Here is a 26,914-nt window from a genome sequence, read left to right as displayed (position 1 = left end):
ACATCCTACAATGTTCCAATGACTTAATCTAGCAACCTAACATCAGCTAGACCACAATCAATCAAGCCTCTAGAACATCCTCCTCCTCATCGCCTTTGATTCCACGATCACACTTTTCCTTTACCTGCACACCACAAACAACAATTGAGATGCGTAAGTATTATCATAAATACTTAGTGAGGCCGTCCTCCCATCTACTGGGTTATACACACAAGCATATGAGACCCTCAAGTCAAGCAAGCAACCAAACACAAGCAATACAGCAAACCAGGAAAACACGTCTCGGTTGAGACTAGTGTCGACCGATGCCACAAGAAAGTGTCGACCGATGCTGAACCAAAGGTGTCGACCGATGCTCCTTGAGTGTCGATCGATGCCATACCTGCAGACGCGAACTGCGCGAACACGAACGACGAATCCCGATTCCAAACCATCCCGAATCCATCCCAATCTCACCCAATTACCTCAGAAATCACTGGGAATCACAAGAACAGGAAGATTGGATTGAGAAACGTGGAAAACAACACCTCTAGAAGCTCCCCTTCGTTTCCAGCAACAGATAACCCTCCTACAGCCTCAGATCTCTCCAAAATCTCCAAGAACAAGCCCAGAAAAACTCAGAAACGTTTTTCTCTCTTTTTCTCCCTTTCTTTCTCACAAAACGGCGACAAAAAGACTTTCCCCAAAACCCTCAATCTCGTCTCAGACACTTAACAACACGATTAGGGATTTAATTGAACCAAAACCGAACCAATCCGCAATTAAAATCAAACCCGACCAAACCGGAAAATCATGGTGTCGATCGATGCCACCAAGGGTGTCGATCGACACCCACACCAAAAATACACAAATTGGTTCGCGGGCGTTACAATTCTCCCCCACCAATATGGATTCGTCCCCGAATCCCGCAATACCGTCCATCTGCCAAGGACCTCCGTGCCACCGTCTGCACGGCCCACACGTCCCCAGACCGGACTAAACACCGTCAGCCAAGGTTTCCCGTGCCACTGTCGCAACAGCCCGCACACCTCCGACTGACCCTCGAGGTCTCCCTCTAGCCAATATACTCGCATCATAATCACTATTTGCTCACAACTCAGTGCTTCCCCCGTCCGTGGTCGCAACCAACGAATCATGCCGGCTCGCTATCAGGCCAACCGCCTTAAGCTACGGCATCCAGGAAGTCACTCACACACACACTCCCCCCGCTCTCAGGTCGCAACCTTCGAGTCATACCGGCTCACTGCCAGGCCACAACCTGCAGCTACGGTATCCAGGGAGTCTCACACGCCCACTCCCCCCGCTCTCGGGTCGCAACCCTCGAGACATACCGGCTCACTGCCGAGGCGCGGCTCACAGCTACGGTATCCAGGGAGTCTCACATATCCCGCTCTTGGGTCGTCACCCTCAAGCGCGCTCTTGGATCGTCATCCGAAGCAACATACCACTCCCACTCTCTGGCCACAAAGTCCATCGAGCTATCAGTATCACGTGAGTTGGGCCCGCACGGCCTTGAGCAAAAACAAACACTGATGCCAACGAGTATCTCCCGGCTAGATCTACCTCAACATTTCCACAAAACTTTTCCTTTTTAGAAACTTTCTATTTATGGAAACCTTCCTTTTGTGAAAACTTTCTATTTATGGAAACTTTCCAAAAATAGAAACCCGAGCTATTTCTCTTTTCCCATGACAACAACAGTCAAACATAAAGAAAAATACTCATCTTATTAATCTCAAAAATGTCATAATCGTTACAATCTCAACGAAATTACATCAGAAAAACCGAAAATACAACAACCGGAGCCAACAACCCGCATCCCGAGCACCACCTCATCTTGATACTTAGTCGCACAACCAACCACCCCAAAGCGACCAAATATCAAGAGAGATGGGCTGGAATACTCCGTACCCGCTCCAGCCACGGACCACAACTCGGACCCGGCTAGACAAGCTCAAGTCACGGTCTGCTTCTCAAACCACTTCTTAAACCTTGCCTTCATCCTCGCCTCGGGCTCCCAAGTCTGCTCCTCTACTCTGTCACAGTCCCACAGGACTCTCATCAAAGGAATCTTCTTCTTCCGAGGTTCCTTGACTCTCCTCTCGAGCACCCTCACTGGTCTCGCCTCTAAAGTCATGTTAGGCTGAAGATCCTCAGGAATCTTAGCCAACAACTGATCACCCTCGTGAAGACACTTCCTCAGCATCGACACATGAAATACCTTGTGGAACGCATGCATAACCTCAGGCAACTCCAACCGGTATGCCACTGGTCCCACCCGCTGAACCACTCTTAACGGACCCATGTACCTCAGACTCAACTTAGTCTCTGTCAATGACCTGTTCGGACCCTGCAACATGGCCATCTTGAGGTACACTCTATCACCAACCTGAAACTCAAGATCCTTTCTCCTCTTATCAGCATAGCTCTTCTGCCGATCCTGAGCCTCCTTCATGTTTAGCCTCAAAACCCGAATCTTCTCCGAGGTCTCCTGAACAAAATCTGCACCAAATATGCTCCTCTCCCCCACCTGAGTCCAACATAATGGTGTACGACACGGCCTCCCATATAGGGCCTCATAAGGAGCCATCCCAATACTAGCCTGGTAGCTGTTGTTATAAGCAAACTCCACCAAGCTCAAGTGATCTGCCCAATGACCACCCCAATCCAGCACACACATCCTCAATAAATCCTCCAAAATCTGGATCGTCCTCTCTGACTGACCGTCAGTCTGAGGATGATAGGCTGTACTCATATGCACCTTCGTGCCCATCTCCGCCTGAAATGCCTTCCAGAACACCGAGGTGAACTTGGAATCTCTATCAGACACAATACTAGCAAGCACACCGTGCAATCTGACTATCTCTCTCACGTACTTCTTGGCCAAAACCGCTGCTCCATCAGTTTTCTTGATGGCCAGAAAATGCGCAGACTTAGTCAAACGGTCCACAATGACCCAAATAGCATCAAACGTCCTCGACACAGGCAAACCTACCACGAAGTCCATCGTGATCAAATCCCACTTCCACTCTGGAATGGGTAAACTCTGTAACAAACCACCCGGAACCTGATGCTCCGCCTTCACCAGCTGGCAAGTATCACACTTTGCCACCCAGTCAGCCACGTCCTTCTTCATCCCGACCCAGTGATAATACCGCTTGAGGTCACGGTACATCTTGGTCGCTCCTGGATGAATAGAGAACTTGCTCGAATGAGCCTCCCTCAGTATCTCCTGCCTCAAATCCTCACCCTTGGGCAGACAGATCCGACCATGCACAAGGATAGTACCATTAGCAGAAACCTGATACTCTGCACCCGCAGCCTTAGAGGCATTCACCAGCCCCTCATCACTCTCCTGAGCTAACCTCACTCTGCTCAACAAGTCTGCTCTATCAACTGCCTCCAAACCCAAAGGTTCCTGTGAGATAGCACACAAACTCAATGCATTAATCACACCTACCAACACCTCCATAACCTGCTCCTGAGCCGAAGCCACCCGCTTCCGACTCAAGGCATCTGCAACCAGATTAGCTTTACCAGGATGGTAAGCTATGTCCAAATCATAATCCGCTACTAACTCCATCCAACGCCTCTGCCTCAAATTCAGCTCAGGCTGAGTAAAAATGTACTTCAGACTCTTGTGATCTGTAAATACCTGTACCTTCCCACCATACAGATAGGATCTCCAAATCTTAAGAGCAAAGATCACTGCTGCCATCTCCAAGTCATGGGTAGGATAATTAGCTTCATGCTTCCGCAACTGCCGCGAAGCATAGGCTATAACCTTCCCCTGCTGCATAAGTACACAACCCAACCCCACTCTAGAAGCGTCTGTATACACAACATAAGGCTCGTCCTGCTCAGGCAATGCTAACACCGGCGTGGTAGTCAACATCTGCTTGAGACTTGCAAAACTTGCCTCACACTCTGGTGAACACACAAACGGGACATCCTTCCCTGTAAGCTTAGTCATCGGCTGAGCCATACTCGCAAAACCCCGAACAAACCTCCTGTAGTAACCTACTAACCCCAGGAAACTCCGAATCTCAGTGGCACTCTGCGGCCTCGGCCACTCCCTGATGGACTGAATCTTCTCTGGATCCACTAAAACTCCCTCAGCTGAAACAATATGACCCAAGAACCCCATCTCACGCTGCCAGAAACTGCACTTACTCAGCTTAGCAAACAACTTCTGCTCCCGCAGCTTCTCCAACACTGCTCTCAAATGTACTGCATGCTCCTCAGGACTCTTAGAATATACCAGGATGTCGTCGATGAAAATGATGACTGACACGTCCAGAAACTCCTGGAACACGCTGTTCATCAATCTCATAAACGCAGCTGGCGCGTTTGTCAACCCAAACGGCATCACCACAAACTCATAGTGCCCATATCTCGTCCTGAAGGCTGTCTTCCTCACATCTGCCTCATGAATAGGGATCTGATGATAACCTGAAGCCAAGTCGATCTTGGAGAACCAAGTAGCACCCCTCAACTGATCCAACAACTCATCAATCCTCGAGAGAGGGTACTTGTTCTTTACAGTAACTCGGTTCAAACCCCTGTAGTCAATACACAACCGAAAACTCCCATCCTTCTTCTTAACAAACAACACCGGAGCTCCCCACGGTGAACAACTAGGACGGATAAAACCCTTGCCCAACAAATCCTCCAGCCGCTTTTTCAGCTCTGCCATCTCTGCTGGAGCCATCCTGTAAGGAGCCTTGGATAACGGCATCGTCCCCGGTTCCAGCTCAATGGTAAAAGGATCCGACCGAGATGGTGGTAATCCCTGCAATGACAGGAACACATCCTCAAAGTCCTCCACAACCGGAATACCGCTAACCGTAGACTTCCCCACTGACTCTGGCATAAATATAGTAACCAGATAGGCCTCCCGGCCCTTCTCGATCATCTTCCCTGCCTGAACGGCTGAGATCACGAGACTCCCCGAAGTCGGTCTAATACCCTGAAAAACCAATTTCCCTACTGGACGCTCAAACTCCACTCTACCCCGATAGCAATCCAAATGCACCTTATACCGATGCAACCAATCCATACCAAGAATGACGTCATACAACTCCACTGGACTGATAAGCAAATCCGCTGGCCACGACTCTCCTGCGATCTGAAGATCAACTCCTCCAGCTCGTCCAATAACCCTCAGGAACTTGCCTCCAGCAACTCTGACCACTCCTGATCGCTCTCCAGAATCCCCTCTGATCCCCGCACTCACGGCACACTCCGGAGTAATGAAGCTATGAGAAGCTCCAGAATCAAACATAACATGGGACTTAAACCCGCCCACCAACAAGGTCCCTACACAAACCTCATGTGTTGAGAACCTAACACTTGACCACAAACAAAAACAAATATAATCTGAACTATTGAATTGACTAAGTTCGAATCTCAGAGGTTATACCTGTGATCGCTCCTGCACTAGTGCCACCGGGCTCCTGAGTCGAATACACCTGAGTCGTCGGCTCAATCCAACCCACCGGCTGCACACCGTGCTGCACCCCTGGCTGAGCTCCAGCCTGCAACACTGCTACCGCCCTCTGCTGCAACTTGGGACAACGAGGCTTGATATGCCCCATCTCTCTGCAGTAGTAATACACCCGAGTATCTGTCCGCGGCTCCGTCACCGCCCGCTGCTTTGTCACTGCCCGCTGCTCACCTCTCTGTGGACAGCTAGACACCTTGTGGTCCCTACTACCACACCCAAAGCATTTCGCACCCCCGTGCCTCGATCTCTGCATAACATCAAACTTCCTCTTCTGCCCCTGCGCAGGCTTGCCGCCCTTGCTAGGAACAGAAAGCGGCTGAGACTGCTGTGGCTGCACCGAAGAACTGACCACAACCACCTGTGACCTCAAGTCATCCTCTATCCCAGCTGCAACCTCAACCAACTCTGCTCTCGTAGCATAGCTCCTCACTCTGCACCGAGTCCTCAAATCATCCCGCAGAGCCAACAAAAACCTCCGCACCTGAGCCGCCTCTGGCTCCCATGCCCTGCCTGCATACCCCACAAGCCGACTGAACTCCGCATCCAGCTCCCGCACTGTACGGTCCCCCTGAGTCAAACCCAAGAACCGTGCCTCCATACGATCAAGAGCCTCCTGAGGAAAATACTTGAAGTTAAACTCCCCCACAAAATCTCCCCAAGACATACCCCTCTGCATCCTCCGTGCTGTCACCGACCTCCACCACACACGAGCATCTCCTGACAAGTAAAACACTGCCAGATCCACCCTGTACCGGTCGGGACACCTAAGCGAAAGGAAAATATCCTCCATCCGCTCTCTCCACTCATCCGCTACACTCGGATCGGTACCTCCTGAGAAATACCCTGCTCCCACATGCCGCAGCTGCTCCATCATCTGCACATACTGAGCATCCACAACCTCGGCCCCCGGCTGCACACCTGCCTGCAAACCCGCCACAGGCTGCACCGCTGGACCCTGCCCACCACCCACGGGCGGCACTACCGGATCCTGCCCACCAACTACTGGCGGCACTACTGGATCCTGCCCACCAACCACTGGCGGCACAACTGCTGGAAGTCGCTGCAAAACCTGAGCTAGTAAGTCCATCAAGACATCCTCCCTGCCTGGAGCACCTCCCGCTGCAACCCCCACACCCGGGGCAACACCGTGACCGACACCGGGCCCATCCGCCCTGCCGTCACCCAAACCAGCCTGGTCTCCAGACACACTAGGATGAACCTGTGACTCCGCCACCTCCTCACTGGCCATGCTCTGTGTCACACTCACACTGGCCTCAGGAACCTGACCTCGTCCCCGACCCCGACCACGACCACGCCCACGACCACGACCGCGACGAACAGCATCCTCACCCCTAACCATCTCAAGAACAGGAGGCTAAGCAAACAATAATTCTATTACACAAGAAACACAACTTACCGTGGAATCACAACACAGGCTCGGAGAGGATGTTCTAGGACTTCATGCCACACACAATTGACCAACCACACAATCAATCATAGCATGGAATCCTAAACATCAACAGCAAAAGCACAATGAACCCTAGTCCTAGAACCGTAAGGGCTCTAATACCAAAATGAAACAACCCTTCCCGTTTTTTTTTTTTTTTTATACCTCATTTACTAGTGGTCCCATACCCACTAACATCCTAACAACAATCAATAACAGCGGATAACCAGATAAAACAATTCCAATAATATTCCAACATTAATAATCCAATAACATCATAATCCAAACAAAGAAATAACCAAAAGCTAACATCCTACAATGTTCCAATGACTTAATCTAGCAACCTAACATCAGCTAGACCACAATCAATCAAGCCTCTAGAACATCCTCCTCCTCATCACCTTTGATTCCACGATGACACTTTTCCTTTACCTGCACACCACAAACAACAATTGAGATGCGTAAGTATTATCATAAATACTTAGTGAGGCCGTCCTCCCATCTACTGGGTTATACACACAAGCATATGAGACCCTCAAGTCAAGCAAGCAAACAAACACAAGCAATACAGCAAACCAGGAAAACAAGTCTCGGTTGAGACTAGTGTCGACCGATGCCACAAGAAAGTGTCGACCGATGCTGAACCAAAGGTGTCGACCGATGCTCCTTGAGTGTCGATCGCTGCCATACCTGCAGACGCGAACTGCGCGAACACGAACGACGAATCCCGATTCCAAACCATCCCGAATCCGTCCCAATCTCACCCAATTACCTCATAAATCATTGGGAATCACAAAAACAACGAACCCAAGCAACAAAACAACACAAACAGCAAAGAAAACACACAAACAAGAGAGATCTCATGCTTAGATCAACCATGGTCAAGCACTCACCTCAAGAACAGGAAGATTGGATTGAGAAACGTGGAAAACAACACCTCCAGAAGCTCTCCCTTCGTTTCCAGCAACAGATAACCCTCCTACAGCCTCAGATCTCTCCAAAATCTCCAAGAACAAGCCCAGAAAAACTCAGAAACGTTTTTCTCTCTTTTTCTCCCTTTCTTTCTCACAAAACGGCGACAAAAAGACTTTCCCCAAAACCCTCAATCTCATCTCAGACACTTAACAACACGATTAGGGATTTAATTAAACCAAAACCGAACCAATCCGCAATTAAAATCAAACCCGACCAAAACGGAAAATCATGGTGTCGATCGATGCCACCAAGGGTGTCGATCGACACCCACACCAAAAATACACAAATTGGTTCGCGGGCGTTACAATTCTCCCCCACCAATATGGATTCGTCCCCGAATCCCGCAATACCGTCCATCTGCCAAGGACCTCCGTGCCACCGTCTGCACGGCCCGCACGTCCCCAGACCGGACTAAACACCGTCAGTCAAGGTTTCCCGTGCCACTGTCGCAACAGCCCGCACACCTCCGACTGACCCTCGAGGTCTCCCTCTAGCCAATATACTCGCATCATAAACACTATTTGCTCACAACTCAGTGCTTCCCCCGTCCGTGGTCGCAACCAACGAATTATGCCGGCTCGCTATCAGGCCAACCGCCTTAAGCTACGGCATCCAGGAAGTCACTCACACACACACTCCCCCCGCTCTCAGGTCGCAACCTTCGAGTCATACCGGCTCACTGCCAGGCCACAGCCTGCAGCTACGGTATCCAGGGAGTCTCACACGCCCACTCCCCCCGCTCTCGGGTCGCAACCCTCGAGACATACCGGCTCACTGCCGAGCCGCGGCTCACAGCTACGGTATCCAGGGAGTCTCACATATCCCGCTCTTGGGTCGTCACCCTCAAGCGCGCTCTCGGATCGTCATCCGAAGCAACATACCACTCCCACTCTCTGGCCACAAAGTCCATCGAGCTATCGGTATCACGTGAGTTGGGCCCGCACGGCCTTGAGCAAAAACAAACACTGATGCCAACGAGTATCTCCCGGCTAGATCTACCTCAACATTTCCACAAAACTTTCCCTTTTTAGAAACTTTCTATTTATGGAAACCTTCCTTTTGTGGAAACTTTCTATTTATGGAAACTTTCCAAAAACAGAAACCCGAGCTATTTCTCTTTTCCCATGACAACAACAGTCAAACATAAAGAAAAATACTCATCTTATTAATCTCAAAAATGTCATAATCGTTACAATCTCAACAAAATTACATCAGAAAAACCAAAAATACAACAACCGGAGCCAACAACCCGCATCCCGAGCACCACCTCATCTTGATACTTAGTCGCACAACCAACCACCCCAAAGCGACCAAATATCAAGAGAGATGGGCTGGAATACTCCGTACCCGCTCCAGCCACGGACCACAACTCGGACCCGGCTAGACAAGCTCAAGTCACGGTCTGCTTCTCAAACCACTTCTTAAACCTTGCCTTCATCCTCGCCTCGAGCTCCCAAGTCTGCTCCTCTACTCCGTCACAGTCCCACAGGACTCTCATCAAAGGAATCTTCTTCTTCCGAAGTTCCTTGACTCTCCTCTCGAGCACCCTCACTGGTCTCGCCTCTAAAGTCATGTTAGGCTGAAGATCCTCAGGAATCTTAGCCAACAACTGATCACCCTCGTGAAGACACTTCCTCAGCATCGACACATGAAATACCTTGTGGAACGCACGCATAACCTCAGGCAACTCCAACCGGTATGCCACTGGTCCCACCCGCTCAACCACTCTGAACGGACCCATGTACCTCGGACTCAACTTAGTCTCTGTCAATGACCTGTTCGGACCCCGCAACATGGCCATCTTGAGGTACACTCTATCACCAACCTGAAACTCAAGATCCTTTCTCCTCTTATCAGCATAGCTCTTCTGCCGATCCTGAGCCTCCTTCATGTTTAGCCTCAAAACCCGAATCTTCTCCGAGGTCTCCTGAACAAAATCTAAACCAAATATGCTCCTCTCCCCCACCTGAGTCCAACATAATGGTGTACGACACGGCCTCCCATACAGGGTCTCATAAGGAGCCATCCCAATACTAGCCTGGTAGCTGTTGTTATAAGCAAACTCCACCAAGCTCAAGTGATCTGCCCAATGACCACCCCAATCCAGCACACACATCCTCAATAAATCCTCCAAAATCTGGATCGTCCTCTCTGACTGACCGTCAGTCTGAGGATGATAGGCTGTACTCATATGCACCTTCTTGCCCATCTCCGCCTGAAATGCCTTCCAGAACACCGAGGTGAACTTGGAATCTCTATCAGACACAATACTAGCAAGCACACCGTGCAATCTGACTATCTCCCTCACGTACTTCTTGGCCAAAACCGCTGCTCCATCAGTTTTCTTGATGGCCAGAAAATGCGCAGACTTAGTCAAACGGTCCACAATGACCCAAATAGCATCAAACGTCCTCGACACAGGCAAACCTACCACGAAGTCCATCGTGATCAAATCCCACTTCCACTCTGGAATGGGTAAACTCTGTAACAAACCACCCGGAACCTGATGCTCCGCCTTCACCAGCTGGCAAGTATCACACTTTGCCACCCAGTCAGCCACGTCCTTCTTCATCCCGACCCAGTGATAATACCGTTTGAGGTCACGTTACATCTTGGTCGCTCCTGGATGAATAGAGAACTTGCTCGAATGAGCCTCCCTCAGTATCTCCTGCCTCAAATCCTCACCCTTGGGCACACAGATCCGACCATGCACAAGGATAGTACCATTAGCAGAAACCTGATATTCTGCACCCGCAGCCTTAGAGGCATTCACCAGCCCCTCATCACTCTCCTGAGCTAACCTCACTCTGCTCAACAAGTCTGCTCTATCAACTGCCTCCAAACCCAAAGGTTCCTGTGAGATAGCACACAAACTCAATGCACTAATCTCACCTACCAACACCTCCATATCCTGCTCCTGAGCCGAAGCCACCCGCTTCCGACTCAAGGCATCTGCAACCAGATTAGCTTTACCAGGATGGTAAGCTATGTCCAAATCATAATCCGCTACTAACTCCATCCAACGCCTCTGCCTCAAATTCAGCTTAGGCTGAGTAAAAATGTACTTCAGACTCTTGTGATCTGTAAATACTTGTACCTTCCCACCATACAGATAGGATCTCCAAATCTTAAGAGCAAAGATCACTGCTGCCATCTCCAAGTCATGGGTAGGATAATTAGCTTCATGCTTCCGCAACTGCCGCGAAGCATAGGCTATAATCTTCCCCTGCTGCATAAGTACACAACCCAACCCCACTCTAGAAGCGTCTGTATACACAACATAAGGCTCGTCCTGCTCAGGCAATGCTAACACCGGCGTGGTAGTCAACATCTGCTTGAGACTTGCAAAACTTGCCTCACACTCTGGTGACCACACAAACGGGACATCCTTCCCTGTAAGCTTAGTCATCGGCTGAGCCATACTCGCAAAACCCCGAACAAACCTCCTGTAGTAACCTGCTACCCCAGGAAACTCCGAATCTCAGTGGCACTCTGCGGCCTCGGCCACTCCCTGATGGACTGAATCTTCTCTGGATCCACTGAAACTCCCTCAGCTGAAACAAATTTCCCAAGAACCCCATCTCACGCTGCCAGAAACTGCACTTACTCAGCTTAGCAAACAACTTCTGCTCCCGCAGCTTCTCCAACACTGCTCTCAAATGTACTGCATGCTCCTCAGGACTCTTAGAATATACCAGGATGTCGTCGATGAAAATGATGACTGACACGTCCAGAAACTCCTGGAACACGCTGTTCATCAATCTCATAAACGCAGTTGGCGCGTTTGTCAACCCAAACGGCATCACCACAAACTCATAGTGCCCATATCTCGTCCTGAAGGCTGTCTTCCTCACATCTGCCTCATGAATAGGGATCTGATGATAACCTGAAGCCAAGTCGATCTTGGAGAACAAAGTAGCACCCCTCAACTGATCCAACAACTCATCAATCCTTGAGAGAGGGTACTTGTTCTTCACAGTAACTCGGTTCAAACCCCGGTAGTCAATACACAACCGAAAACTCCCATCCTTCTTCTTAACAAACAACACCGGAGCTCCCCACGGTGAACAACTAGGACGGATAAAACCCTTGCCCAACAAATCCTCCAGCTGCTTCTTCAGCTCTGCCATCTCTGCTGTAGCCATCCTGTAGGAGCCTTGGATAACGGCATCGTCCCCGGTTCCAGCTCAATGGTAAAAGGATCCGACCGAGATGGTGGTAATCCCTGCAATGACTGGAACACATCCTCAAAGTCCTCCACAACCGGAATACCATTAACCGTAGACTTCCCCACTGACTCTGGCATAAATATAGTAACCAGATAGGCCTTCCGGCCCTTCTCGATCATCTTCCCTGCCTGAACGGCTGAGATCACGAGACTCCCCGAAGTCGGTCTAATACCCTGAAAAACCAATTTCCCTACTGGACGCTCAAACTCCACTCTACCCCGATAGCAATCCAAATGCACCTTATACCGATGCAACCAATCCATACCAAGAATGATGTCATACAACTCCACTGGACTGATAAGCAAATCCGCTGGCCACGACTCTCCTGCGATCTGAATATCAACTCCTCCAGCTCGTCCAATAACCCTCAGGAACTTGCCTCCAGCAACTCTGACCACTCCTGATCGCTCTCCAGAATCCCCTCTGATCCCCGCACTCACGGCACACTCCGGAGTAATGAAGCTATGAGAAGCTCCAGAATCAAACATAACATGGGACTTAAACCCGCCCACCAACAAGGTCCCTACACAAACCTCATGTGTTGAGAACCTAACACTTGACCACAAACAAAAACAAATATAATCTGAACTATTGAATTGACTAAGTTCGAATCTCAGAGGTTATACCTGTGATCGCTCCTGCACTAGTGCCACCGGGCTCCTGAGTCGAATACACCTGAGTCGTCGGCTCAATCCAACCCACCGGCTGCACACCGTGCTGCACCCCTGGCTGAGCTCCAGCCTGCAACACTGCTACCGCCCTCTGCTGCAACTTGGGACAACGAGGCTTGAGATGCCCCATCTCTCTGCAGTAGTAATACACCCGAGTATCTGTCCGCGGCTCCGTCACCGCCCGCTGCTCTGTCACTGCCCGCTGCTCACCTCTCTGTGGACAGCTAGACACCTTGTGGTCCCTACTACCACACCCAAAGCATTTCGCACCCCCGTGCCTCGATCTCTGCATAACATCAAACTTCCTCTTCTGCCCCTGCGCAGGCTTGCCGCCCTTGCTAGGAACAGAAAGCGGCTGAGACTGCTGTGGCTGCACCGAAGAACTGACCACAACCACCTGTGACCTCAAGTCATCCTCTATCCCAGCTGCAACCTCAACCAACTCTGCTCTCGTAGCATAGCTCCTCACTCTGCACCGAGTCCTCAAATCATCCCGCAGAGCCAACAAAAACCTCCGCACCTGAGCCGCCTCTGGCTCCCATGCCCTGCCTGCATACCCCACAAGCCGACTGAACTCCGCATCCAGCTCCCGCACTGTACGGTCCCCCTGAGTCAAACCCAAGAACCGTGCCTCCATACGATCAAGAGCCTCCTGAGGAAAATACTTGAAGTTAAACTCCCCCACAAAATCTCCCCAAGACATACCCCTCTGCATCCTCCGTGCTGTCACCGACCTCCACCACACACGAGCATCTCCTGACAAGTAAAACACTGCCAGATCCACCCTGTACCGGTCGGGACACCTAAGCGAAAGGAAAATATCCTCCATCCGCTCTCTCCACTCATCCGCTACACTCGGATCGGTACCTCCTGAGAAATACCCTGCTCCCACATGCCGCAGCTGCTCCATCATCTGCACATACTGAGCATCCACAACCTCGGCCCCCGGCTGCACACCTGCCTGCAAACCCGCCACAGGCTGCACCGCTGGACCCTGCCCACCACCCACGGGCGGCACTACCGGATCCTGCCCACCAACCACTGGCGGCACTACTGGATCCTGCCCACCAACCACTGGCGGCACAACTGCTGGAAGTCGCTGCAAAACCTGAGCTAGCAAGTCCATCAAGACATCCTCCCTGCCTGGAGCACCTCCCGCTGCAACCCCCACACCCGGGGCAACACCGTGACCGACACCGGGCCCATCTGCCCTGCCGTCACCCAAACCAGCCTGGTCTCCAGACACACTAGGATGAACCTGTGACTCCGCCACCTCCTCACTGGCCATGCTCTGTGTCACACTCACACTGGCCTCAGGAACCTGACCTCGTCCCCGACCCCGACCACGACCACGCCCACGACCACGACCGCGACGAACAGCATCCTCACCCCTAACCATCTCAAGAACAGGAGGCTAAGCAAACAATAATTCTATTACACAAGAAACACAACTTACCGTGGAATCACAACACAGGCTCGAAGAGGATGTTCTAGGACTTCATGCCACACACAATTGACCAACCACACAATCAATCATAGCATGGAATCCTAAACATCAACAGCAAAAGCACAATGAACCCTAGTCCTAGAACCGTAAGGGCTCTGATACCAAAATGAAACAACCCTTCCCGTTTTTTTTTTTTTTATACCTCATTTACTAGTGGTCCCATACCCACTAACATCCTAACAACAATCAATAACAGCGGATAACCAGATAAAACAATTCCAATAATATTCCAACATAAATAATCCAATAACATCATAATCCAAACAAAGAAATAACCAAAAGCTAACATCCTACAATGTTCCAATGACTTAATCTAGCAACCTAACATCAGCTAGACCACAATCAATCAAGCCTCTAGAACATCCTCCTCCTCATCGCCTTTGATTCCACGATCACACTTTTCCTTTACCTGCACACCACAAACAACAATTGAGATGCGTAAGTATTATCATAAATACTTAGTGAGGCCGTCCTCCCATCTACTGGGTTATACACACAAGCATATGAGACCCTCAAGTCAAGCAAGCAAACAAACACAAGCAATACAGCAAACCAGGAAAACAAGTCTCGGTTGAGACTAGTGTCGACCGATGCCACAAGAAAGTGTCGACCGATGCTGAACCAAAGGTGTCGACCGATGCTCCTTGAGTGTCGATCGATGCCATACCTGCAGACGCGAACTGCGCGAACACGAACGACGAATCCCGATTCCAAACCATCCCGAATCCGTCCCAATCTCACCCAATTACCTCATAAATCACTGGGAATCACAAAAACAACAAACCCAAGCAACAAAACAACACAAACAGCAAAGAAAACACACAAACAAGAGAGATCTCATGCTTAGATCAACCATGGTCAAGCACTCACCTCAAGAACAGGAAGATTGGATTGAGAAACGTGGAAAACAACACCTCCAGAAGCTCCCCCTTTGTTTCCAGCAACAGATAACCCTCCTACAGCCTCAGATCTCTCTAAAATCTCCAAGAACAAGCCCAGAAAAACTCAGAAACGTTTTTCTCTCTTTTTCTCCCTTTCTTTCTCACAAAACGGCGACAAAAAGACTTTCCCCAAAACCCTCAATCTCGTCTCAGACACTTAACAACACGATTAGGGATTTAATTGAACCAAAACCGAACCAATCCGTAATTAAAATCAAACCCGACCAAACCGGAAAATCATTGTGTCGATCGATGCCACCAAGGGTGTCGATCGACATCCACACCAAAAATACACAAATTGGTTCGCGGGCGTTACAAAAGCTTACACAAATCCCATAATACTAAACTAAACTTATACATATGACAAATGAAATAACACAAAATTATATTAGTCTTGAAAACATTTTTATGAATTTAACTAATAACAATATGTTAATAATAAAACAAATTTGAAAATTAAAAATAACAATTTGTCCCACGGTGTACCGCGGGTTAAAATCTAGTTTAAAAATTTTCAAGAAGGCAAAGAAGCAATATAGTTTGTCTTAATGAGATTTTCCCGATTTTTTTTTTCCGAACCATCACTATACAAATAGTATTTGTAATAAATCTAACGATCTAGAATAGTAATCAATCTCAAATAGTCTTCCAAACTTTTTGATTGACCTATGCAAAAACGTTTTGATTAATTAGACTAAAAACATGTTGTCCAAAAACATTCTCCTGTGAACCAAAAGGACCAAAACAGAGTCGTGTTTAAAATTTGTATGTGGTCTTTTTGGCTGCACGATGTTGATTTACGTGTCTTATAGTTTCTTTGATGTGTATCTAATGAGAGACCATGTCATACCCAAGTATCCGTAACCCGTGTACAACAAGATTCTGTAACTAAACCTAAGACAAACACTATCATAAAACCAAAGTTTCAGTAACCTATCTTGGTTCTGATAACATTTCAGACTTTAAATATAGTATATTTTTAACCCCAAAAAGTAATCTGATGACAATTCCGAGAGATTAATTTCAAACACTATATATATAAATAAAAAATACCCTGTCTAAATGTAAGAGAAAAAAAAAGGGAATATGCACTAGATACCACAATTTTCAAAAGTATTTAAGAAACTAGCATAAGACCCACAGTGTATTCTCTTTCCTCATATACAATTACTTTTATACCCATTACATATATTACATGTTATTTGTTTAAATATCATGTAATTTTTGTTTTGTGAACGAAATTATATATCGGTTTGGGTTCACAAATGAAATGGTTAGGATTTAAATTTTACAATTAGAACGAAATTTTATGTCGGTTTGGGTTCACAAATAAGATGTTTAGGGTTTAGATTTTACAATTAGAACGAAATTATATGTCGGTTTGGATTCACAAATGAGATGGTTAGGGTTTAGATTTTACAATTAAAACGAAATTAGATGGTTAGGGTTTAGATTTTACAATTAAAACGAGATTATTTGTCGGTTTGGGTTTACAATTAAACATTATTTAGTTCAATATAACATGTAAAATATAAATATTACATGCTATTTTAAAAAATTACACCAAATCTTTCACTCTTTCTATCTAACACTAAAACAGAAAAGGGTGATTATGTCTTTTCACTCCCAAAAAAATGTGGGCCCTATGATATTTTCCAATGAAAAAATGTTGTTGTGGTATTCTCTTAAATAACTTTCAAAATTGTGGTATTCTCCTAATTAACCCAAAAAAAACATAACAAAACACAAAACTTGAAAGCTTTTAACGCAACAATTTGCCACCAAAAGTTGGGAAAAACCAACGAGCATCCTTGAAAGGTATTAGCGATATATCTGCAAAATGCTGAAACGATTGGACAACACTCTCGAGTTCAATATCATAGACGCAGTCATTAGTTCCATAGCATAGACCAATCTCATTGTATCTATGAAGCTGATCATTACTAAAATATACGCAATTTGTTTTCACTCCATCTTTAGCTTCAACAGTTGTTCCTTGATCCAAAAACAACGCTTCATTCCCAATAGAATCTATTTTAATCCACTTTAACGAATTTGGATCCATCTTGTGGATATCGAATTTGCATATCTTCCTCGCGATCATCAAAACCTCTCCGGACATAGTCACAACAAGACTATAGTCATGATCTTTCTGAAAATCCGGAGAACTAAAACTTGCACATTCATTTGGAGAAGCACCACCACGAAACTCATAAACAGTGATTGTTCGACTTAGACTAAGAACGTAAAGCTTGCTTTCTTTAAACACCATATCGACGCAACAACCTTGCATGTCTAAAGGTTGAAGCACTTTCCAACTATTGTTACAATAACTTTTCTTGTGATATGCAATAAAGCATTCAAGATTCCACACAACTAAGTAATCTCTGGTCCTTTCATCTACCCACAAAACTGCATTCTTTATTCTAACTTTTCTGATCTTACTCGAAGAAAAATGTCCATACTTAGTTTTATAATCTAAGGTCACCATGAAGTCATACTCACCGGACCTCTCAAACCTCATTAGCGATCCATCCATAGCTTCCAGACTCGGAAGACGAATCCTCTCTCGAGTAAACAGATTGAAAATATAAAAATCAGTTCTATGGTCTAACATCAAGAACCAGCTACCACAATTTGCCAAACAACGACTCCTATGGAAATCAAACCCTAGATCTTTTACCTCGTATGTTTTGTACTGAAGAGGATCAATCAACTTACATGAAATATGGCTGTAGTTTGAAAAGAGAATGATCCATGGAGTTGGGTGTTCTCTGTAGCATAGTCCAGCAGTGGAGTACCAATCTAAAGAAATGGACCTGGCTCGATGAAACTCAACAAAGTTCAAGCGTTTGAAGATCGATCGAATCAAGTCCGGGACAAGCGTCTGCCACTGATCTGATTGTTGTTTACATTTTTTCACTATTGCCCTAACTTTGATCTCTTTGGCTGTGACCTTGTAGGTCTGTGCAACATCAACGGTGGCTTCAAACGACACACATGCCGAGTTGTTGTTACCCTTTTTTGGGGTTTTAGAAGCTTCCACGCAAGAGTTCCATTGGTCCAGAGATATTTCTAGTCTCTCTATGGCTCGTCCAACCCCTGAAACTGCATAACCTTTGATGATTATCTTACCAGGCTTCACTATTCGTACGTCTTCGAGAGAGTGTATTGTACTCAGATCGGGTACAAGCATCGAACACTTTGTATCGGCGTCAGAACCGATCATCTCCTTCTTCTTAGGCGGCAACTTTAGGGTTTATTTCACATTAAAACCCCCAAAAAAAAAAAGAAAAAAACTTTAGATTATATTTGTAGGTGTATGATAAAAATACAAATGACCTAAACCAGAGTTATTAACCAAACCATTTGTGGAAAACTAAACCAAACTAAATCAGAGTTAACACTTAACAGTTTCTTTTGGATAATCTTGAACTGGTTATTAGAATGCGTTGGATTATTAAAATTATTGGTTTGTGATATTATTCTTCATGAGCAAGTTAAGCCATTACCATCTTAGCTAAATTAGTTTCAATTTTGCTTTTCTTTTTAAATCCTCTGTTACAAAACAGAGACTTTTTTTTTTTGTCTAAGGTCTTTTTAGGTCAAATCTGTCCAAGGTAAAAATATTTGTTGAATTTTGTCGAAATAAAAGTCGAGAACCCTTATATGGTCTATTGATAAACTGATCCATACAAAGGAATCAAAAGTTGGAAAACCGAGGAGCTCCCTTGCATTGGGCTGATTAACGGGACAATAGAGGTCATCCAATTAAAAAATGTGTCTTGAGTAAATCAAGACTTTTATCCGATAAACACTACTAGAAAATACATACTGTAGATCAAAACATGACATTTCAATCAATAGAAACAACAAATTATGAAAAAAACCTCGTATGACATAACTTCAACAAGTTTATGTTTTGTTTACATAACTTCACAATTATATATATATATATATATATATAGCTCGACTCCTTTGTATCCCGTAGCAAACTACTCTACTCTGTCACCGAATCCGTCCTCCTAGGGTCAACCAATCATTATTGCCGGGTCCGGTCAAAAACACTTCTCAGTAAGATCTTTTCCCATCGTTTGAGCCAAACCCACCAAAGCTACTCCTTCCGCCTGACTGAGAAGAACGATCCGAGCCAAAGTCCCCAAAACCAGATGAACGGTTGCTTGATGATCCCCCTGAACGGCCACTGCTGCTACCATAATCACCTGAACGGCCACCACCAAAGCTGCTTCTTCCACCTGACTGAGATGAACGACCTGCATCGAATTCTTCAGGGGAACGCATACCAAAGCTCCCGAAACCAGAACGGTCAGAATCACCAGAATAGCGGTTGCCTGAACGGCCACTGCTTCCACCATAACCACCACTGCTGCCACCATAACCGCCACTGCTTCCACCATAGCCACCACTGCTGCCACCATAGCCGCCGCCACCTGAACGACCACCATAGCCACCACCACCTGAACGACCACCAAAGCTTGAACCACGATCCCTCATGCCTCCTCCAAAGGACCCACCGGATCGAGCACCGATTCCTTCAAACATGCTTGCACTGCCACGTTCCACAGCAATGCTAGGGAGCTGAATTTAAAACCCAATAGATACAACCAGTTACTCGAGGCCTTCAACATAAGAAACAAATAGGTAAAAACAAGGCAGCTTATAAAACCTCAGTGAATCGGCTTCCAACTTCTCTCTCGATTATTTTTACAGCCCTGGATTGATCTTGACTGTAGATGAGAATAGCACTGCCTTTCTTTCCTGCACGACCAGTTCGCCCCGTTCGATGAACAAAAGTCTCCGTGTTATTAGGGAGCTCATAATGAATTATCTATTCATGATCACAAGTCGGATAGATTGGTTTAGTAAGATGAGACAATAGAACTCGTTTGAAGCAAGAAAAAGTGTAGTTTTGACTCACCAAATCGACATTAGGTACATCAAGTCCACGGGCAGCAACATCAGTCGCAACAAGGATATTAAAATGCCCATCTCGGAAACCAGCAAGCGTTCTTTCCCTCTGACTCTGCGATATATCACCATGTAAAGCTTCACATTTGAAGCTTCTGGCCAATGCATATGAGAGACGATCAGCATCCCGTTTTGTTTGGGTAAAGACAATGCATTTTCCTCCTTTAGCATGCTCCTACAAAAGAAATGATATTATAAACACTTGAGTCTTTGCCATACACGACTGACAACTAAGAAAGAAACACCAGAAATGAACACATCAGTTCAGAAGCAAAGTAGAGAATGCATACCGTTACAAGAGGACCAATAATGGATGCTCTTCCATAAGAATCTGCTATGATAGAATAAGTTGTAATTCCATCTGCCAGTTTCTGATCAGAATCTCCAACCTAAATAAAATAACACATCACAGTTAGACAAAAACATAATAATAGTACATGTTTCACAAAATGTCATTTCATTAAGAACTCTGCTAAACACAAGCAAGTACGAGACTACTCACAAGATCAATCGTCAAAGGATTATTCAGGTACTTTTTGGTAAGGGATCTGATCCAACTGGGCATTGTAGCAGAAAACATCATGCTCTGACGTTTCTCTGGCAATTTTTCCAATATAATTTCGACATCCTCAGCAAACCCAACTTGAAGCATCTGATCAGCTTCATCCAAAACCACAAACTGAACTTCTGATAGATTCAAAGCTCCCCTTTTCATGAGATCAATGACACGACCAGGAGTTCCAACCGCAACATCAACACCATAGTCAAGCTGCCTCATTTGCTGTCCAATCGGTGTACCTCCATAGAGACAAATAGTATCCAAGCTTGGAGCAGATTCCCTAAACTCCTTCTCAACTTGGCGAGCAAGCTCCCTTGTCGGTGCCAAAACCAAGCAAAGCGGATTCCTCCCTCGTCTGTCACATCAAAGATCACACAAAAACCCCCAAAATCAGTGAACTAATTAGAAACCGTAAATCTCTGAACCTCAAATGATCGTTAAAGACTCTGTAAACACTAACCCATGTTTAGCGTTGTATTTGATGATTTTATCAATGATTGGAATCCCAAAAGCAAGAGTCTTTCCAGTTCCAGTCCTAGCACGACCGATCATATCTCGTCCCTGCATCGCTGGCTCCAACACAGCTTTCTACTCAAACCACAAAAACAAACATAAAATCTCAGTTACTCATAATTCAAGAACATGGAACACGAAAGCTGAATAATTTCAAATTTTGATCTGACAACATAACATACCTGTATAGGAAAGAGTTTCTCAATACCCTTACTACTCAAAGCTTTAACAATCTCCGGAGATATCCCAAGCTCAGATATCACAAGCCCATCACTCTCGATCCCTCTCTCACTACTCTCAGAGATCGCAAACCCACCAGTAGAAACCATCGACGCTCTGAACTCCGACGGTCCAGATTGAAAATGAAACTCCCTTGCTTTAACACCACCAAACGCAAACCCAGGCTTGACATCGGAAAAAGATCCAATTGTAAGATCGGAGACCCTGGCTACGGCGGCGGCTGGTGCAGAGCTGTGAAATGAAACAGCGTTAATTGAAGTCAGCGATGCGGAAAGAGTCCTCCTTGATGCATCAAGGAGTGATCGACGAAGCACAGTGGTGATCATTTCGGATTCAGGTGTTTCCTGATTAAGGAAAAATGTAAAACCCCAAGATTTGGGAATTAGGGATTTGTAAATGAAGAAGACAGACACAGAGGGTTTTAGTTAAGTTCTTCAACAAGAACAGTGCGGATGCAACAAAAAAATATCAGCGGAAGGGTTTAGGTGTGATCGATATACGGGTCGGGTCGGATATCCCAAAGTATAGCCCATTGGGCCTTTACTGGCTTATTATCGGAGATGGGTATTTCATATCTAAAATAAAGTTAAGCGGTTAAATCAGGATTTGAGTATAAATCGGGGTTACATGTGCAATAAAGCTTCAATATAATAGGACTGAGAAAAGGGTTCGGAGGTAAAAGGAAAGCTTCGCCGCTTCTTCTCTTCTTCTTCTTCTTCGTCTTCGCCTCTCTCTGTAAATTGCTTCTTCAACCGTCTCTGTGATTTTGTATCCAAACGTGAGTTTTCTCCTTATCATCAGTGTATTATTAATCTCGAAGTTAAGAGATTTGTATAAACCTAAAATTGTTTCCCGTCAATTTTGTGAAAAAACCCTAATTTCGTGTGTCGCTTTGGTTCATACGCGCTCGGTTTTGGTGTGTCTGCAGATTTAGTATCGAAGAAGAAGATGTTGACGGAAGATGAGATTAAACGGCTGTACAGAATCCACAAGACGTTGATGCAGATGTTAAAGGACCGTGGCTATTTTATCGCGGATTCTGAGCTTACGATGACCAAGCATCAGTTTATTAGGAAACATGGCGATAACATGAAAAGGGAGGATCTTGTTTCTCTCAAGGCTAAGAGAAATGATAACAGTGATCAGGTTTTGTTCAGCTCCTCGTTAGTGTTCTTTCGTCTGAGACTATCATTGTTTATCTAATTGGTTTAGATTGGGTGTGAGATGAGAACAGAATGTGTTAGGGGTTTTAGTGTTAGAGAATGTTTCATTTAGTAAGTAGACATTGGAATTGTTACAGAGAGCTAAGTTTTGAAGGTGGTATAGATAAATGTCATCTCTTTAAGTCGGTGAGGAAGCTGTAGAGATGGTATTTTAAGGCCATAACATAGAGCAAGATTGGTATCTCTGTGGGGTTTGATTCTTCGTTGTGTTAGTCTCTGATTCCCTGTGCCCTTCTTGCTGTAGCTCTATATTTTCTTCCCTGATGAGGCGAAAGTTGGAGTTAAGACGATGAAGATGTACACGAACCGGATGAAGTCAGAGAATGTTTACAGAGCAATTTTGGTGGTGCAGCAGAACTTGACCCCTTTTGCTCGAACTTGCATTAGTGAGATCTCTTCTAAGTTTCATTTGGAAGTCTTCCAGGTAAAGTAAAGAAGAAAACACACTGATTTCTTCTGTTTTCATGATTTTGTATCCGCTGTATACACATCAGCATCCTGAATTATGGTTGGGTGGTTGATGCAGGAGGCGGAAATGCTAGTGAACATTAAAGAACATGTTCTTGTTCCTGAGCATCAAGTTCTTACCACCGAGGAGAAGAAAACTTTACTGGAGAGATACACAGTGAAGGAGACACAGGTTAGTCGATTTAAAAATCATTGTTTTTAGTAATGATAAGCTTCTTGTGGTTTTGTGTGATTAAAGTTTGGAACTTTGTGGGTGTTGTTAGCTTCCAAGGATCCAAGTGACTGATCCAATCGCAAGATACTTTGGACTAAAACGTGGGCAAGTCGTGAAGATCATTCGTCCAAGTGAAACTGCTGGTCGTTATGTTACCTATCGCTATGTCGTATAAGCAAAACAAAAAAGCTTTTGTGGGTCGGATTGCAAGTTGAACACTGAGAGTTGTGAAACATAAAAGAGTAATGCATTTGTACTAAACCAAATTGTTGACTGTGTTTTATTTTTGTTTATCAGATAGTAGAATTAAAGCTTAAAACAATTTTTGTATATGCTTCTATCCAAAAGCTTGCAAGATCTTATCTGATCAAGAAACCACTAGACTCAAGAGTTCACCCTGAGATATATATAAACCGTAAATTCAAATAAAGCAATTGGGATAACTTGAATTTATCCAAAACTCGAGTTTCTTTTGATCATCCACACTTTTTTTCTTATGATATGGCCAAGCAAATGAGCTACAATATATGGAAGAAGGAAGTAAAGGAACACTCTTCACTCAAATTGAGAAATAAACTAAATTAGGGAATGTGAAATAATGATATAACTTATGTTTGTTTACGAGACAAGAAGTAGCTACAGATTTATATATAGCTCGACTCCTTGATAAACTACTTAACTCGTACTGAGTTCTCCTAAGTCAACTCCATTATTGCCGGATCAGGTCCAAAACCTCCACCCAACACTCCTCAGTAAGATCTTTTACCATCGTTTGATCCAAACCCACCAAAGCTACTCCTTCCACTTGACTGAGAAGAACGGTCTGACCCAAAACCTCCTGAAGAACGGTCTGAACCACCTGAACCAAATCCCCCAAAACCTCCTGAAGAACGGCCACTGCCGCCACCATAACTACCACCACCTGAACGGCCACCGCTTCCACCATAACCGCCACCATAACTACCACCACCTGAACGGCCACCGCTGCCACCATAACCGCCACCATAACTACCACCACCTGATCGTCCTCCTCCAAAGGACCCACCAGATCGAGGGACTCCTTCAAACATGCTTGCGCTTCCTCTTTCCACAGCAATGCTAGGGAGCTGAATTCAAAACAAAATAGATACAGAAATGTTACCCAAGCATTCAAACAAAAGATAGAAAGAGTGTAAGAAAGAGATATTAACCTCGTTGAATTTACTTCCGACTTCTTTCTCAATCATTCTAACAGCCCTGGATTGCTCTTGACCGTGGATGAGGATCGCGCTACCTTTCTTTCCAGCACGACCTGTTCGCCCCGTTCGGTGAACAAACGTCTCCGTGTTATTAGGAAGCTCATAATGAATTACCTACACACAAAGCACAAGATGTTTTAATAAAATGTGAAACCGAACTAGTTGAAACAGAACTAGTTAAGTGCAAGAAAAAATGTAGTATAAACTTACCAAATCAACATTGGGTACATCAAGTCCACGGGCAGCAACATCAGTTGCAACAAGAATATTGAAATTCCCATCCCTGAAACCAGCAAGTGTTCTTTCTCTCTGAGCTTGGGATATGTCACCGTGTAAAGCCTCACATTTGAAGCTTCTCGCCAATCCATATGCAAGGCGATCTGCATCCCGTTTTGTTTGGGTAAAGACGATGCATTTCCCTCCTTTGCCATGCTCCTGTAAAAGAGAAGATGTTATAAAATCACGACTTGAAACAGAAAGAAGAATCAAAACGAGATACATACATATAATAGGTTTAAATGCAAAGTAGAGATTACATACCGTTACAAGAGGACCAATGATGGATGCTCTTCCATAAGAATCTGCAGCGATAGAATACATTGTAATCCCATCTGCAAGTTTCTGATCTGAATCTCCAACCTAATAACATAACAACACATGTGTCATTAAAACTACTCTGCTAAAGCCATTCAGGGATTCTGAGAAATTTTCAGATACAAACACAAGCAGGTATAAGACTACTCACAAGATCAATTGTCAAAGGATTATTCAGGTACTTTTTGGTAAGAGATCTGATCCAACTCGGCATTGTAGCAGAAAACATCATGCTCTGACGTTTTGCTGGCAACTTTTGCAATATAATTTCAACATCTTCCGCAAATCCAACTTGAAGCATCTGATCAGCTTCATCCAGAACCACAAACTGAACTTCTGATAGATTCAAAGCTCCTCTTTTCATCAAATCAATGATACGACCAGGAGTTCCAACCGCCACATCAATACCATAGTTCAGCTCCCTCATTTGCTGTCCGATAGGTGTACCTCCATAGAGACAAATAGTATCCAAGCTTGGAGCAGATTCCCTAAATTCCTTCTCAACCTGACGAGCAAGCTCCCTTGTTGGTGCCAAAACCAAGCATTGTGGATTCTTCCCACGACTGTCACATCAAAAAGACAACATAAGAACCAAACGAAACATAAATCTAAGAAAGAATCCATAGATATACAGTAAACACTAACCCATGTTTAGCGTTGAATTTGATGATCTTGTCAATAATAGGAATCCCAAAAGCAAGTGTCTTTCCTGTTCCAGTCCTTGCACGACCAATCATATCTCGACCTTCCATCGCTGGCTCCAACACAGCTTTCTATTCAACCAACACAAACATCAATAACTCAATTCAAAACATCTTGATCTACATAACCAAATGGAACAGAGAGAAAGATCATATATGTAATACCTGAATAGGAAAGAGTTTCTCAATACCCCTAGCTTTCAAAGATTTAACAATCTCTGGAGATATACCAAGCTCAGATATCGCAAGCCCATCACCACCACTGCTACTACCAACACCTTCCGAATCAACACCATCGTTACTCTCGTACGAAGAAGCGTACTCTTGAGCCGCGAACCCAGCAGAAGAAACAACCGACGATCTAAACTCCGACGGCGCAGATTTAACATGAAAGTCTCTCACTTTAACGCCAAAAGTGTTCGAATTCGGAACGAGAGGCTTGACTTTAGCATACCCATTTGCTAGATCGGAGACTGTGGCTGTGGCGGCGGCGGATGGAGCAAGGTGATGAAACAGAGCCGCGTTGATGGAGGTCACCGAAGCGGCGAGGGTACGCTGTGATGTGCCGAGGAAAGATCGGCGGAGTACTGTGCTGATCATTTTCAGGTATTCGTGAAGAAGAGTGAGTGATGGGTTCTGGTGAGAAGTGTGAATGAAATGTGAAACCCCAAAGATGAGAATTAGGGTTTTAGAAGAGACGGCAAAAGGGTTTAGAGAGAGAGAGAGATTTTAACAAAGGCGGGTATAAAGGGTGCATTTTGTTATAATCTCCTGCGGGTGAGTCTATGGTATGTTCGTGCACGTGCGAGTGTGTTTTTAAAAATTTTAACTTTCGCTTGAGCCCAAAGGTGTGTTCTTGGATGCAAAGCAAAGAGCCAAAGACCGAGTTAATGATTTCT

At 45.5% G+C, this 26,914-nt stretch overlaps 3 protein-coding genes and 1 pseudogene across 3 annotated transcripts; 1 reads left to right on the top strand and 3 right to left on the bottom strand.

The window, feature by feature from the left end:
* Nucleotides 1-17,038: 17,038 nt before the first annotated feature.
* LOC104748429 (F-box protein KIB4 pseudogene) lies at nucleotides 17,039-18,505 on the bottom strand (annotated as a pseudogene).
* Nucleotides 18,506-19,021: 516 nt separating this feature from the next.
* Nucleotides 19,022-22,050, bottom strand: LOC104746685 (DEAD-box ATP-dependent RNA helicase 53, mitochondrial). Its single transcript, XM_010468210.3, has 7 exons — nucleotides 21,520-22,050; nucleotides 21,285-21,412; nucleotides 20,768-21,179; nucleotides 20,556-20,654; nucleotides 20,216-20,440; nucleotides 19,964-20,125; nucleotides 19,022-19,875 (listed from the first exon to the last, which is right to left on the bottom strand). The coding sequence occupies exons 1-7, from the start codon at nucleotides 21,901-21,903 to the stop codon at nucleotides 19,348-19,350; spliced, it is 1,938 nt and encodes a 645-aa protein (XP_010466512.2). The 5' UTR covers nucleotides 21,904-22,050; the 3' UTR covers nucleotides 19,022-19,347.
* A 167-nt stretch (nucleotides 22,051-22,217) lies between these two features.
* Nucleotides 22,218-23,812, top strand: LOC104746684 (DNA-directed RNA polymerases II and IV subunit 5A). The gene is made up of 5 exons (XM_010468209.3): nucleotides 22,218-22,355; nucleotides 22,506-22,723; nucleotides 23,045-23,224; nucleotides 23,327-23,440; nucleotides 23,532-23,812. Exons 2-5 carry the CDS (start codon nucleotides 22,526-22,528, stop codon nucleotides 23,655-23,657), a joined length of 618 nt encoding a protein of 205 aa, XP_010466511.1. The 5' UTR covers nucleotides 22,218-22,355; nucleotides 22,506-22,525; the 3' UTR covers nucleotides 23,658-23,812.
* A 136-nt stretch (nucleotides 23,813-23,948) lies between these two features.
* On the bottom strand, nucleotides 23,949-26,756 carry LOC104746683 (DEAD-box ATP-dependent RNA helicase 9, mitochondrial). Its single transcript, XM_010468208.3, has 7 exons — nucleotides 26,181-26,756; nucleotides 25,960-26,087; nucleotides 25,466-25,877; nucleotides 25,261-25,359; nucleotides 24,931-25,155; nucleotides 24,673-24,834; nucleotides 23,949-24,588 (listed from the first exon to the last, which is right to left on the bottom strand). The coding sequence occupies exons 1-7, from the start codon at nucleotides 26,613-26,615 to the stop codon at nucleotides 24,232-24,234; spliced, it is 1,818 nt and encodes a 605-aa protein (XP_010466510.1). The 5' UTR covers nucleotides 26,616-26,756; the 3' UTR covers nucleotides 23,949-24,231.
* Nucleotides 26,757-26,914: the final 158 nt, after the last annotated feature.

This window comes from Camelina sativa, chromosome 15 (assembly GCF_030686135.1).
Source record: "Camelina sativa cultivar CO46 ecotype springtype chromosome 15, ASM3068613v1".
In the NCBI taxonomy this organism is placed as follows: domain Eukaryota; kingdom Viridiplantae; phylum Streptophyta; class Magnoliopsida; order Brassicales; family Brassicaceae; genus Camelina; species Camelina sativa.
Note: the sequence above shows the minus strand (reverse complement) of the source record. Positions and strands in the feature narration are given on the sequence as shown.